The sequence below is a fragment of the Dioscorea cayenensis genome, chromosome 17 (assembly GCF_009730915.1).
Source record: "Dioscorea cayenensis subsp. rotundata cultivar TDr96_F1 chromosome 17, TDr96_F1_v2_PseudoChromosome.rev07_lg8_w22 25.fasta, whole genome shotgun sequence".
NCBI classification, from domain to species: Eukaryota; Viridiplantae; Streptophyta; class Magnoliopsida; order Dioscoreales; family Dioscoreaceae; genus Dioscorea; species Dioscorea cayenensis.
The window spans coordinates 840,540-853,590 of record NC_052487.1 but is presented as its reverse complement, the minus strand read 5'-3'; the positions used below and the strand labels follow the sequence as shown (position 1 = coordinate 853,590).

The 13,051-nt window shown below is 37.5% G+C and overlaps 3 protein-coding genes across 4 annotated transcripts; 2 read left to right on the top strand and 1 right to left on the bottom strand.

The window, feature by feature from the left end:
• The first annotated feature begins 1,852 nt into the window (after window positions 1-1,852).
• On the top strand, window positions 1,853-5,601 carry LOC120280322 (protein EXECUTER 2, chloroplastic). Of its 2 annotated transcripts, XM_039287115.1 has the most exons (11): window positions 1,854-2,170; window positions 2,358-2,474; window positions 2,556-2,621; window positions 2,739-2,845; window positions 2,928-3,009; window positions 3,091-3,813; window positions 4,293-4,419; window positions 4,495-4,664; window positions 4,744-4,818; window positions 4,991-5,083; window positions 5,267-5,601. In XM_039287115.1, the coding sequence occupies exons 1-11, from the start codon at window positions 1,883-1,885 to the stop codon at window positions 5,366-5,368; spliced, it is 1,950 nt and encodes a 649-aa protein (XP_039143049.1). In that variant the 5' UTR covers window positions 1,854-1,882; the 3' UTR covers window positions 5,369-5,601. The 2 variants fall into 2 exon arrangements, with proteins under 2 accessions (XP_039143050.1, XP_039143049.1); XM_039287116.1 differs by lacking the exon at window positions 5,267-5,601 and having other exon boundaries at window positions 1,853-2,170; window positions 4,909-5,031.
• Window positions 5,602-5,740: 139 nt separating this feature from the next.
• LOC120280323 (CASP-like protein 4A3) lies at window positions 5,741-9,140 on the top strand. The gene is made up of 3 exons (XM_039287117.1): window positions 5,741-6,680; window positions 7,822-7,939; window positions 8,812-9,140. Exons 1-3 carry the CDS (start codon window positions 5,962-5,964, stop codon window positions 9,001-9,003), a joined length of 1,029 nt encoding a protein of 342 aa, XP_039143051.1. The 5' UTR covers window positions 5,741-5,961; the 3' UTR covers window positions 9,004-9,140.
• Window positions 9,141-10,091: 951 nt separating this feature from the next.
• LOC120279995 (probable glycosyltransferase At5g03795) lies at window positions 10,092-12,830 on the bottom strand. The gene is made up of 4 exons (XM_039286683.1): window positions 12,406-12,830; window positions 12,175-12,305; window positions 11,070-11,418; window positions 10,092-10,927 (listed from the first exon to the last, which is right to left on the bottom strand). Exons 1-4 carry the CDS (start codon window positions 12,778-12,780, stop codon window positions 10,235-10,237), a joined length of 1,548 nt encoding a protein of 515 aa, XP_039142617.1. The 5' UTR covers window positions 12,781-12,830; the 3' UTR covers window positions 10,092-10,234.
• Between the last annotated feature and the right edge of the window lie 221 nt (window positions 12,831-13,051).

The following is a 13,051-nucleotide window of genomic DNA, read 5'->3' as shown; positions in this document are numbered from 1 at the left end:
CTCTTGGGTTGTTGTGGCATTCCACTTCAACATGGGTTTGTGGATGATGAGAAAATAGCAGCTAGTGGAAATCCATGGGGATTGCTCAGGCATGGACGGTGGGGAAGGGGGATAGTGTGGGTTTGAGGTTGAAGCAGGAGAGGTTAGCGGGGGGTATCGTTGTTGAGGTTTAGGATAATGGCGTTGTGTGGGAGGAGGAGGAAGATAAAGGTACCTATCTCCGTTCATCCTGTAACTGTTATACTTCCCTTTCACTTTGAGTTGAACCTCCTTCCTCGTCGCTCGGACATTTATCGAGCCGAGAAACATCTTCAAGAAGTAAAAAGAAAAAAACTTCAGTTCCTCAATTGAAGAAAAAAACTTCAAATAACAAAACCAAACAAAAAAAAAAACCCCAATTCCATAATAAAAAAACCAAGAACAAAGTTAGATAAAAATAATAAAACAAACAAATAAAAAAATCAAAACACCATTGTTTGTGCTAGAGAGGAGTGGCGCCACATCGGCATCACTAAGGAGGCATTTGATCCTACACAATCCTTCATTAAACTGAACACCAAGAATCAAACAATCACACACCAAACAAAGCAAAAGATCAAATAAATTTAGGAACACATCTCAAAGACCTTATCCAATATTGCATGATCAAGGGCAGCTTTCCAAGCAGCGGTTTCCAATTTGCGGAGGTCCGAATCAAGGGCGATGACGCACTAGCAAAGGGTATGTTCCTCGTTCTAGGTCTTAGAGATTAGCGAGAAAATAGTCTTGGATCTCCCATGCTAGCTTGTCGAGGCGCGCGACCTTTGTGAGAAGGTGGCACTTGGCATTAGTGGGCACCATGCTCGGCGAGGTCTGATTTCGATTGCTTCGAGCTTTTGTTGGAAAGCAAAAGCGGAGGATTTGCTTTGCTTTGTATAATTTATAATGGCAGTGTGTGGGAGGAGTATCAGCTTAGAGTGAATAAGCTTGAAACATGTGGATTTGGTGTAATTTATAAGATAGGTACTATGTGACAATGGATTGTTGAAGTGGAATGTCACGTCAGCAATCAAAGAGAAAGTTCAACAGTGTCAGGTGAGATGGCGCGCCAGCTCAGAGTCAGGGTAACGACATTGAAATGAGTGACTTAATTAGAAGAAAATGTTAACGTTAGTGACCAATTGAATTTTTTTTTAGTTTAGTGACCAGATTAAGAAAACACGAATAATTTAGTGACTAAAACATATAGTTTGCCCTATATATTATTACATATTAAATAACAAAATTACTTTTACATATTTAGATAAAAAATTATTTCATTTATTATATTTAAATTCTAACAAATTCTAATAGTACTTAACATATTTATTATTAAAAAAAAATTAATCAACGATGTTGTAGTCTAGTAACACCTAGTTTATTGCGTAAGGTGTTCATATTGAAACTTAACTCACACGAAATAAAAGCATATGTATGTTGAAATATTAACTCTACACTTATTCACACTTTACTTATTCACATTTTGTCAAAAAATGAAAATAAAAAATAAGAGTAACTATATTCATTTAAAAAATTAAATAAAAAATCAAAATTTTCATTTTAAAAATTAATATCTATATAACTTATAATATATATTTTAACGATGTCCATGAAATAGAGAAGAATGCATACAAACAAATTAAATTTTAAGGAGTAAACACATATAAATATAACAAATAGACAAATATTCACAAAAATATAGGAAAATAAAAATAATAAATCCAAAAGTAGCCACGTGTCATTCAATAAAAGCCCCACTACCAATTTGAATACAACAACCCAAACAGCTGATCCACAGCCACATGCTCCGCTAACTTAAAGCCTTCCCCAAACTCTATCCAGTCCTCAAAAGAGTCCAAGCGAAATGGCGCTGCCGCGCGCGTGCGGCGCACGTACCTCACCGCCGGCGCCGATCCTTCAATCCCGGCCGTTCATCTCCTCCCATCTAACCTTCTCCGGTACGTTCTCCCGCAGGGCCATCTCAAGGTCCTACAAGCATCCACAATCTCTTCTTTGCCGCTGCTCCTCCTCCTCATCCTCGTCCTCGTCCTCCTCCGCCGCCACTGATGGCTGCTCCGATTGGGACTGGAATCGATGGAGCCGCCATTTCTCTGAGACTGACCAGGCGGAGAACTTCTCTTCCGTTCTTAAGGTCACCATTCTCCTTGAATTCCATTTTTTCGATCTTTGACTTCTTGGGGTTTGATTTCGTTTTGTGGATTTTTCATGAATTTTTTTTTCTTTTGATTCTTTCCGAAATTTATGACGCAATCCTTGTATTTCTAAGAAATTTTGTTTTTGTTATTTTTGTTATTTTTGTTTTTTTTTAAATTTATCAGTTTCAACTTGAAGATGCAATTGAGAAAGAGGATTTTTTGGAAGCTGCTAAATTGAAGAGAGCAATAGCGGAAGCTACTTCAAAGGATGTGGTAGCTGAAGTTATGTCTGAATTGAACGTGGGTTGATTGCTTCAATCACTAAAGTTTCAATCTTTGAAGTAAAGACTCTAGCTTTGATTCTTTCTTGAAATTTTGCAGAATGCTATTGAAGAAGAGCGGTACCATGATGCATCCAGATTATGTAGGATTGCGGGGACTGGTTTGGTATGTCTTTACCATCAAGAAGAAGAGCAATTTGATATAGTTTTGTCCTTCTCTATTTGGATTGCTATTATATCGTGTGTTATAGATGATATTTATGTTAGAGTTATGAATTCTCAGGTAGGATGGTGGGTGGGTTGGTCAATGGATTCAGATGATCCGTTTGGTCGAATAGTGAGAATAGCTCCAGCTTTGGGAAGATTTGTAGCCAGGAGTTACTATCCAAGGTTTAAAAAAAAAATGAAATTTTTGCTTAGGTGTTTTGCTAGATATGAATATTTTATGAATGACATTCTTACGCCATTTCAGACAACTGATTACTGGATCTCCAGGGACTCCATTGTTTGAAATCTTTCTTGTTAAAAATGATGATGGGTCGTACATAACGCAGGTATGATTCAAAGCTTGTGACTTGATTGCAAGCTGATGTTAAAAAAAAAAAGTAGTTACCAACTCTGCAACCTTTCTACAGGTCGTATACCTGCAGTCGGTGAAAGGGAATTCAATGGTTTCAACATTGGCATCAGGTACTACTGATGGCTCACCCATGGCTGACTCTAATAGCTCAACTCTAGAAAGCAATTTGGTCAATGAAGGTGCAGTAGAGAAAAATAGCGATGATGATAAACCGCAGGATACAACAGAAAAGAGCAATGATGATGCAAAGGTTAAGGATGCTAATGAAGAAGGCTTAAAGAGTGTTATTGATTTTTTCAAGGAAAGAATTCCTGGGTTCAAGGTTAAAGTCAATGTGAGTGGTTCAGAGGATGTCAAAGTGAATGCAGATTCTTTGGAGCAGTTAATGCAAGAAGATGTTGTGAAGAATGCATCTCCTGAGGTTTCTGAGGATGAGGTCAGTAGCGTGGATGATTTCCAACGAGAAGATTCAGCTGGTGATGATACTGATTCCAATGAAGAAAACAAAAATACAGCCATGAAGGTTATTATTGGTGGCGTGCTTCATAACAAAGAGGATGTCTTGTCGAAATCCTACATACGCCTTCCTGCAAAAATAAATGATATGGAGAAGGATTTATTTACGCTACACATTCCAAGCAGAAGCAGTAATTCAGATGCTGGGGAAAGAAGATCTGCCAAAATCAAAATTGCTGCAATTGCTGCCCAAGCAGCTTCTGACCTTATGCCTCCTGATGTCGCAAAAGGACTTCTGAGCGCTGACAAAGTTTCTTCGAAGGTTTTTAATTTCAAACCTTTATTTCATTATTATAGGCAGCAATTTTTTTTTTTCTATCGCCTTTATAGATTCTTCATTAGAATGGACAATGTATTTCATTGCCACATAAATCAGTGTTTTTTTAGACTTCAAACCAAATGAATAAATATATGAGGCCTTGCTTGGCATCTTACTTTTTGGACTAAACTAGTTCCTCTATATTTCTATTGAAAATCAGAGATACCAGAAACATGTAGATGTGTAAGTTGGTTGATTGATTTTAACCTTGATGTTGGGGTCTACCTGGTCATTAGCAGATGGAGGATTCGATCCCTTATGGTTAAGAACTTTTCTACATCATTTCATGAAATGACATGTGACAATGTTGCCAACAATCTATGCATTTGTCATATAAAGTCTGCATCTCGAGAAATATTTTTATGTTACATTGAAGTACATAGATAATATATGAATTAGTCATTAATTATCAATCATTTTAGGTTTCTAGAGATCTCCGGGAGGTGGTTAAGCTTGCAGTCAGCCAAGCACAGAGAAGAAACAAACTGCCTAGGACCACTATCTTTAACCGGATCACCACTGATAATGATAGTTTGGATCCTTTTGATGGTAAGGTGTTATAGAAGGCTGGTATTTTGTTGTAGAATACTGATTCATGATCTCTTGAACTGATCTGAAATGCAGGTTTATATGTGGGATCTTTTGGTCCCTATGGCATTGAGGTGGTACAGTTGAGACGCAAATTTGGCCACTGGAATGACACAGATGAAACAAGCAATGGATCAGATGTTGAATTTTTTGAGTATGTTGAAGCAGTAAAGTTAACCGGAGATTTAAATGTTCCTGCTGGGCAGGTTTGTGGTAGTAGTTCGGTACCACACTTTATTTTCATGCATTAGTTTTAGTTTGTTGTGTCCTGATTTTCATATTCAGGTTACTTTTCGTGCCAAAATTGGAAAAGGAAGCCGCCTTGCTAACCGGGGAATGTTTCCTGATGAGCTTGGCGTGGTAATTGTTCTTTCCTTTATACTTTCTTATATGACAGGCATATGAATTGCATGTTTTTATATTAAACTTTTGATCTAAAAATCGGTCCAGGCTGTCCAGCACTTTTGATTCATTCATTTATATGATGGTCGATTTCTGCGGCACATCATCTTCTGTCATGTTATACATATAGGTAGCAAGTTACAAAGGTCAAGGAAGAATAGCAGAACCTGGATTCAAGAATCCACAATGGGTTGAAGGACAACTTCTCCAACTAAATGGCAAGGTAAAATTACTATGTTTGGAAATTCATTTCTCTGAGTTTTGACTTGTTAAACCATACTTTGTCTGACCACACACTAGATAAGAAAATGGTTCTTTTACACTCAGTAACAAAAACCAACAGGATTTGAATTAAGGTAACTATGTTCTAGCATTTGTTTGAGAAAACTCACAGTTAGCTCTGCAGGGATTAGGACCACATATCCGGGGCATGGAGCTGGGCTTTCTTTACGTCGTCCCTGAGCATAGCTTCTTAGTGCTGTTCGATCGGTTGAGGCTCCCCGACTAAACTTATCAAGTTCTCCACGGATTTTTTTGTCGATGCAGAGGAGGCCGAGAATGCATATATTTCTTCTACAAACATCAATTTTCCCTTGATGATCATGTACATCCCAGTTACCTCATTATACGTTGTTTTAGCTTTCTGTTTTAAGCAAGGCAATATATGTAATCTCAGGAAAGTGTTTTGGAGTCTATGAATAGACCTTATCAGTAATAACAACATTCCATCTTTTTGATTTATGTGAAATTAGTCATAAGAATCTTGAAATTGAAATGATTCCTTAATTTATGCTACAAACTTTGTGAGAATTTGAATTTCATATTTATTTTATTCTTGCTTCATGCTATGAACTACAGTATATATGCAAGATGATGTTATCAAGCATCCACCACGAATTTGCCTCGGGATCGGAATTCATTGTTTCATCGGAACCGCTCGTTTGCCGTCGACCTTTTTCTCAGGCCCTTTGCTTGGATATTAAATAAACGAATGAAAAGCTGAGTGTTTTGTGTATATCTTCGTGCTTGTCTTCGTCTTCGTCTTCGTCTTCGTCTCTCTTGAGCTTTTGCTTGATTTTGCCCCCAAATCGGAGCAATAGCATGAAGAATTCGCTGTCTAGATCGGTGATCAGGGTTCCAGAGCACCCACCCCAACCGCAATCTCCTGCACGAGCAGCACTGGAGGAATCGGAGGATCTCTCCGATCGCACGATGAATTCGCCTTCTCAATCGCCTGCTCGGAACTCGGCGCGGCTGAAGTCGTCACTAGGATTGGTAGTAGCAACGGCGGCGGAGGTGGAATCGGAAAAGCGGAGCTTGCGAGTAGTGAATTCGCCGTCACGATCCCCAATCCGAAGCTCGGAGCATCAGCAATCTCCACCACGATTGATAACAGCGGTAGCAGCGGATGAGGAGTTGGAAAATCATATAGATAGCACGATGACAAATCCAACGTTGCGATTGCCGATCCGAGACCCAGAGCACCCGAAGTCGCCACTGCGATTGGAGACGGTGGACTCCGCTACGCCGCAGGCACACAACGGGAGGGAGAATCAGGGTTTTGCTCCGGCGACTTCGGTGGCGAGTTTCTCGACGTGGAGTGGAACGGCGACAACGGCGGAGAAGGTGAGGGGCAACGGAGGAACGAAGGATCGAGGGGTGTTCATGAGGAGGGAATCGGTGACGACGGCGGTGCGTCAGGGTTCGCTGGCTCTGCGTGTGTTGGCGGCGGCGCTGTGCTTGATCTCGTTCTCGGTGATGGCCGCCGATCGGAACAAAGGTTGGGCCGAGGACTCCTACGACAAATACACGGAGTACAGGTACTTTTCATGTTAGTGAATAAAAAAATTTTCGTCCATGTTTCCGGCACTTGTCTCCTTTTTAAAAAAATTCATTTCATTTCATCTTTATTGAAAAAAACATGGTTTTTTTTCGTCATACTCTATCGTAACTTGACATATGTCCCAAATACACATAAAAATAATAACAATATTATATAAAGACATATCAAAATATAATAGACTAGGATCAGAGATTAACCTGCTTCTCATACCGGATTTAGAAACTATATATAATTGTAGGAATTTAAATTTTAGGCGTTTTGCTGCTGTTCAATGTTATTCTTTGTTGTTTAATCATCTATTGTTGTTGTATGGATGTATGTTTTATTTGGATATTGATGTGATATAGCTTGATTGTTTTAATGTTTTTGGAATCAGATTCTAGGGAATAACATGCACATACATATCTGTGTATATATATATATGTGGTGAGTTCTACTTATTGGTCATTATATATATAGATATAATTTTTGATAATATTTTTTATTATTACAAGTCAGTCATGTGTTAAGGAGTCATATCTTTGATTTTCCGCATAAGAATCAAATATCTTATTATTCAGTTATTAAAGTGGTGATAATTATTAGTTATTATATCAAATGAGATGGTCAGTTTTCTCAAAATTATTAGGGATAAGTTAGTGTTTATTTTTGTCTTTTCTATCCCAATTTCTAATTCAAATATGTGGTTTATTTTATTTTATTTTATTTTTTATTTCATTTTTATGAAACATACAAATTTATTTTATTAATTTTGTACTTTAAACTTCAATTCATTAGTGGCGTTGAAATTTTAAATTTTGCTGATTATAAATCATATATTTCTGCTTCATTGCAACAGAAGCATAATTTTTTTGTTAGATAGAATTTTTGAGGTGATATAAGATGTGGTGCCATGTGACATATTTATGACAAATAAATAAATTAGCTAAAATGTAGATTTTACAATTTTAAAGAAGAAATTTGTCAGTTCCTAACGCTTACTTAACTTCACTTTTGTGGCTAATTTATTTATTTGTGGAATTGATCTATTGATTGTTGAATCAGAAATTCATAATGTGATTGAGATTCACAGGCCTGTTCTCTGTTTTTTTTTTTGTTCTCCTTTTTTGGTTTGTTAGGTATGCAATCACTGTGAATGTGCTTGGATTCTTGTATGCGCTATTCCAGGCATGCGTGGAAGGGAAGCACCTCATTCGTCCTGACATAGGAATCATCTTCAACTTCTCCATGGATCAGGTAAGTAAAGCTCTTCCGAGAGTTTCAAACAGTTTTCTTTGTTTTTTAATTCAATTGTTTATAGTTTCCACTTGTTAGATCTTGTTTAGCCTTCATAGAAGCCTGTTGATATCAAATAATGCTTGTACTATATTGCATAACTTAACCTAGTTTTCTATCCATTGGTTATGATAAATCACTGTATCTTTGATAGTCAACAAGCATGAATTACAAAAGACATCTTTCAATTACTAAAATGAATTTAGAAGGTTAATAGCAAGAGGAAAGGTCTGTTGCTTTTTCCTCCAATCTTTTATTTCTTTGTTCTATCTATCCTTATGCTTGCCATTTTTTTCTCATATTACTTGAAGATACAGACACATTATAATTATTTGATTTAGGAAAAACAATATTTACTTCATTTGTTCTCATTCTCATCAAAACATGAGTCTATGACTTCACATTAGGGGGGTAAATTTTTTACTAGATCGCTAAACTTTGACTCATTTTCACTTTGATCACCGAACTTTTTATAATTTGATTTCACCGGGAAATAAATCAATGATTTCTACCTGCAATTGATTACATGGCACATGGCTGTCTGAAAATCCAAATCAGTCCTATTCATGACACATTATTAAGTCTATTGGAAATGTCCATGTCATCGAAAAAAAACCACATCATTCATTTGAGGGCTCGAAATATCTTGATTTACTACCAGTGAAATCAAATTAAAGTTGAGTGATCAAATTAATGCAAATTAAAATTCAATAATCAAACTGAAATTGAGTCAAAGTTTAGTGACATATTAAAAAATTTACCCAAAAGATTAAAACTTATCTTTTGGCTTAGCATTTGATGTGTCAATAAATGACAGTTACCAGTGATTACAGATTCTGGCGTACCTACTAATATCTGCATCATCAGCAGCAGCAACACGAGCAGATGAATGGGTTGAGTATTGGGGAAATGATCCATTCCCAAGCATGGCCAGGGGTTCAGCTGCAGTCTCCTTCTTGGCCTTCCTGGTTTTCGCCATGAGTTCTCTTGTTTCTGCTTTCAATTTCTTTAGAAGGAGAATTTAGCTCAGCCTGTTGTACATCCAATGTTGCCCATTATATATTCTACTGATTTTGTTGGTGGTGTTGTTATAAATAAAATGTTGTATACTACTTGTATGTGATCCTAGTTCATTTATTGTTCGGATCCTTGTTTTTTTTAATTATTACCAGTGAGTCACGCCATGCCATGCACAATGTATTGCATGTTATACTGATTTTATTTTGAAGAAATCCTGTATAAAGTCATAGTATTTCATTTATTTTTGTTTTTTTTTTTTGTGACCCTTGCTTTTCTTATTATTACAAGGTCACATATTTTATGCTACATAATATTTTTAATACCAGTTTTTGCCAAAATGAGCAACTAAATTGCTAAAAAAAACAGAGGCGTGTATAAATTTTGACGGAGCAAGTATGAGTGATGCTTATGCATATATGAGTGCTAGGACCATTCGCACACAATCACTACTCATACTCCTAAAACTGTGCTTTCACCCATAATTTAAACTCTCACTATATGTGAAGGATTTTAATAGAATTCCAATAAAGATCTAGTTAGGAATGGAACACTTGATCATTGGTTTTTAATGCCAATTGTTATGATATACTTGGAAATGTCGATGTTGGTTCTCTGAAAGAATCTATCAATGTGCCCTATTGATACTTCAGAGTTAATATAATAAAAGATTAGACGAAGAATTTGTACATATACATCTCAAATTTTCTTTAAATAAGCATTTTGTACAAACCTTTACAGTTTACACAACTCAGGATAAAAACTTTGCCCAACACCAAAGAATTTGAACTTTACGGAAAAATTCTTCATTTCTAATGTCTGGATTAAAAAAATATTCGGTGGTTCAATTAAAAGTTACAAAGTAAAAAAACTTGACAAAGACTAAACTGAAATGTTCAAAAAGTATCAGAGGAGAAATAAGGATTTATTGTACAATAAATGTATATCTTGACCTTGTCTCAAACTATACAAGAAATGGTTTGTATTTTATTTGCAACTAAAAATAATTAAGTGCTGAGAATGGCTCATCTATTTTTCATCTACAGGTACAGATTTACATGCATATCCACTGCCAAAGAAATCAGTGAGCAAAAAAAAAAGGATTGCCTTATACCTGCCCTGTGGTCTGTATTTGCATCAGCAAGAATTAGTTCCGTCGTCGATACTGAAGATGGCAATGACATATAAACAAAGCTTTGAAAGTGATTCAGTATTTGATCGAAAAAGTTGTGGAGAGGATCAAACATCCACTGGCGGAGCTTCGATCTGGTTCAACCGATTAAACCATATGGAGTGAAGAATCATGTGGAAGAGATCATACTTCACTGGCCTGGCATGCCACATAAAGTGTTTCTGCAATCTCTTTACATTTGTCTGCATGGAAATATATTTTCTGAGAGGAATACCCAACAATATGTCCTTCAAATTTGGTATATCATTCTCGGCTACGATCACAGAGAATGCGCTCCAATCCAGCACTTCATCAAAAGGAGGAACAAAATGATCGGCTATTATTACTGGAACACATTCATAATAGATTGCCTCGACAATTCTCGGGCTGTTAACTTCAAAACCCATAGGGCAAATGCAGAACTTGCTTGACTTCATGTGTTGAGCATAAGACATCTTTTTAGCCACCCTGTTTGGGAGCGGGCCGTAAATTTTCATATCTTCATCTTTGCCTCCCCAATATTTGAGAAGGACAGGTCTCACCCTGCCATGCATGTTACCTGCGAAGAATGCAAGGATAGATCTCTGGGAGACTGGATTTCCTCCAATGTCTCTCAGCGGCCGCCTAGGATTTCTGATATTTGTTTCTGGGAGGGACACATCCTTTCCTCGAATGAATACATCTTCAGATACATCCGCATTGCACAGGGCTTTAATAGTGTTTTTCCAAAGCTCATTATGTTCTTTTGTTGTATAAGGTCCCTAAAGACAAACAAGAAACCAAAAGATAAAGTAGCAAGTAATGAACATGGAGAAGTGATGCAAAATTTTAGGACTTGAAAGGTTTTATAAGTAGTTTCCAAGCATAAAATGTTATCGCAAACTATCTGTACTATGTACTCACCCAATCATGGCAAGCAACTAGAAAATGATCAGATCCTTTTGTCCGATTCCAGAAAGGGTATTTTGCCGCAATCATATTCACATAGTTCTTCAGAAAGAGGGACAGCGGTTTCATACGATGCGAGTCAGGCACGTAAAGAGCAAGCTCAAGCTGGCGTGAACCATATGGCAGATAAAATAAGTGAGCCTTACGAGGATCCTTCACCGCATAATGCTTGTTTACCTCCATCAATTTCATAAACCAGCCCTCTGAAGCATAAATGCCTTTAAGATCCGGTTGGTGGAAAATAGGCCTTGTCCCTTCCTGGTAGATGTAAACTTTAAGTATTTTTTCCATCAGCTCATAGCTCCTGAAAAATTAGCAATTAGAGGTTATTTAGAAACAGAATGAAAAAGGATTGATGGAAACACAAAGTCCAAAACCTTGCAGAGACTGAACTAACTCAAGATTAAGCAAATTCATATAGCTATGACTTATTATAAGTTGGTAACATATTGTCATCTGGTAAGTGAATTGAAAAACAAATGCTCTTAATAAAGCAATAAGAAAGATGAAGAATTGAAAAACAGAAAGTCATGATTAAATTTTAGGCATCTCTGTCCATAAGGCAAACATCAATTAGAAAAAGGTGATCAAGCCCAGTTACAATGGAGGGCCATGGCATACAACATGAATTACTGGTTCAAACTATAGTCCTGCTGTCTATCAAATTTAATTATATCTTCCATCAAGCAAAATCATACAATTCGGAAACATAAAATAGCTATTGGATAGCTCGAATTATATAATCGATACTATCTTTTGATCTCTTCTTTTCAGAGATTTAATTCAATCACCCTTAGATTCTCCATATGTTCAGCTAACAATCATCTTTCCTAAATATCAAAGAATTTCAAGCGAACAATCCCAAAGTCAGTTTCTAAGTCACTTTGGAATCTAATTAAAAAAAATGATAATACAATTTAAAAAAGAAAAGGGTAAGAAACATCAATCAATTCTAGAAGCAGGACAACGCCAGCAAAGCAAAACTCAATATTCAGATCAAGGATCTCAAATCCTATAAATTGGCATCACACTGAATACATAAAAATCTCAACTTTATCACCTCTTGAAGACAGACAAGTTCCGAAAGAGCGGCGCATAGAGCTCAGGATCATCGGAAACAAGAGGCGCTCGGCCGATTTCCCTCTTCGCATAAATAAGCTCTCGATCTTTTGTCAATAACTGAACAGGCTCCTGAACAAGTAAATTGACAAAAAGTGATCAAATTTCCTCCTGAAAAACACTGACTCGCCTGCAAATCAAGAATCAAGCAATCAAGCAATCAAACAATCACCTTTGGTTCCACAAGCCGTGGCTTTTGATCACTGGAATCAACCTTCACCACTGAGTACGCAGAGCCAGAATTCACATCCCCAGAAGGCAGATGAACAAGAACAGGCGGCGGCGGCGAGGCCACCGGAGTAGCAAAAGCGAAATTCAATGGGGGATCAGAGGAAATCGGACGAGGAGCAAGACCTAGGGCTAAGGAGACATTGGGAACGGCACCAGGAACGGGGGATAAGCTGGAGTCGGAAAGGGAGGTAATTGGGAGCGGAGCAGAGAGTACCAGGCGAAGAACGGCTACTATGGCAGTAGCCACCGCTGCCATGGCGAGGGTGAGGACCCTCCAACCACCGCCGGAGCATCCCCGGAGCCGGCGCGCCGCCATCGATGAGGTTTCGATCGCGGCGGCATCGTGGACCAGGAGGGAAAAGGGCGGGTTTAGTGAATGGAAAGCAAATAAAATGACATTATTAACCCTTACAATCATCAGAATGACAAGAGAACCAAGGTTTGAGCTAATGAGATTTTGAGATTTGTTAAGGGTGTTTAGGGGAAATTAGAGGTGTAGTGATATGCATGTGAAATCTCCAGCAAGGATGATGCCTTTGCATGCATGATTGCCAGGTGGAATTGATGTCCAATTTGATCTTTTAAAA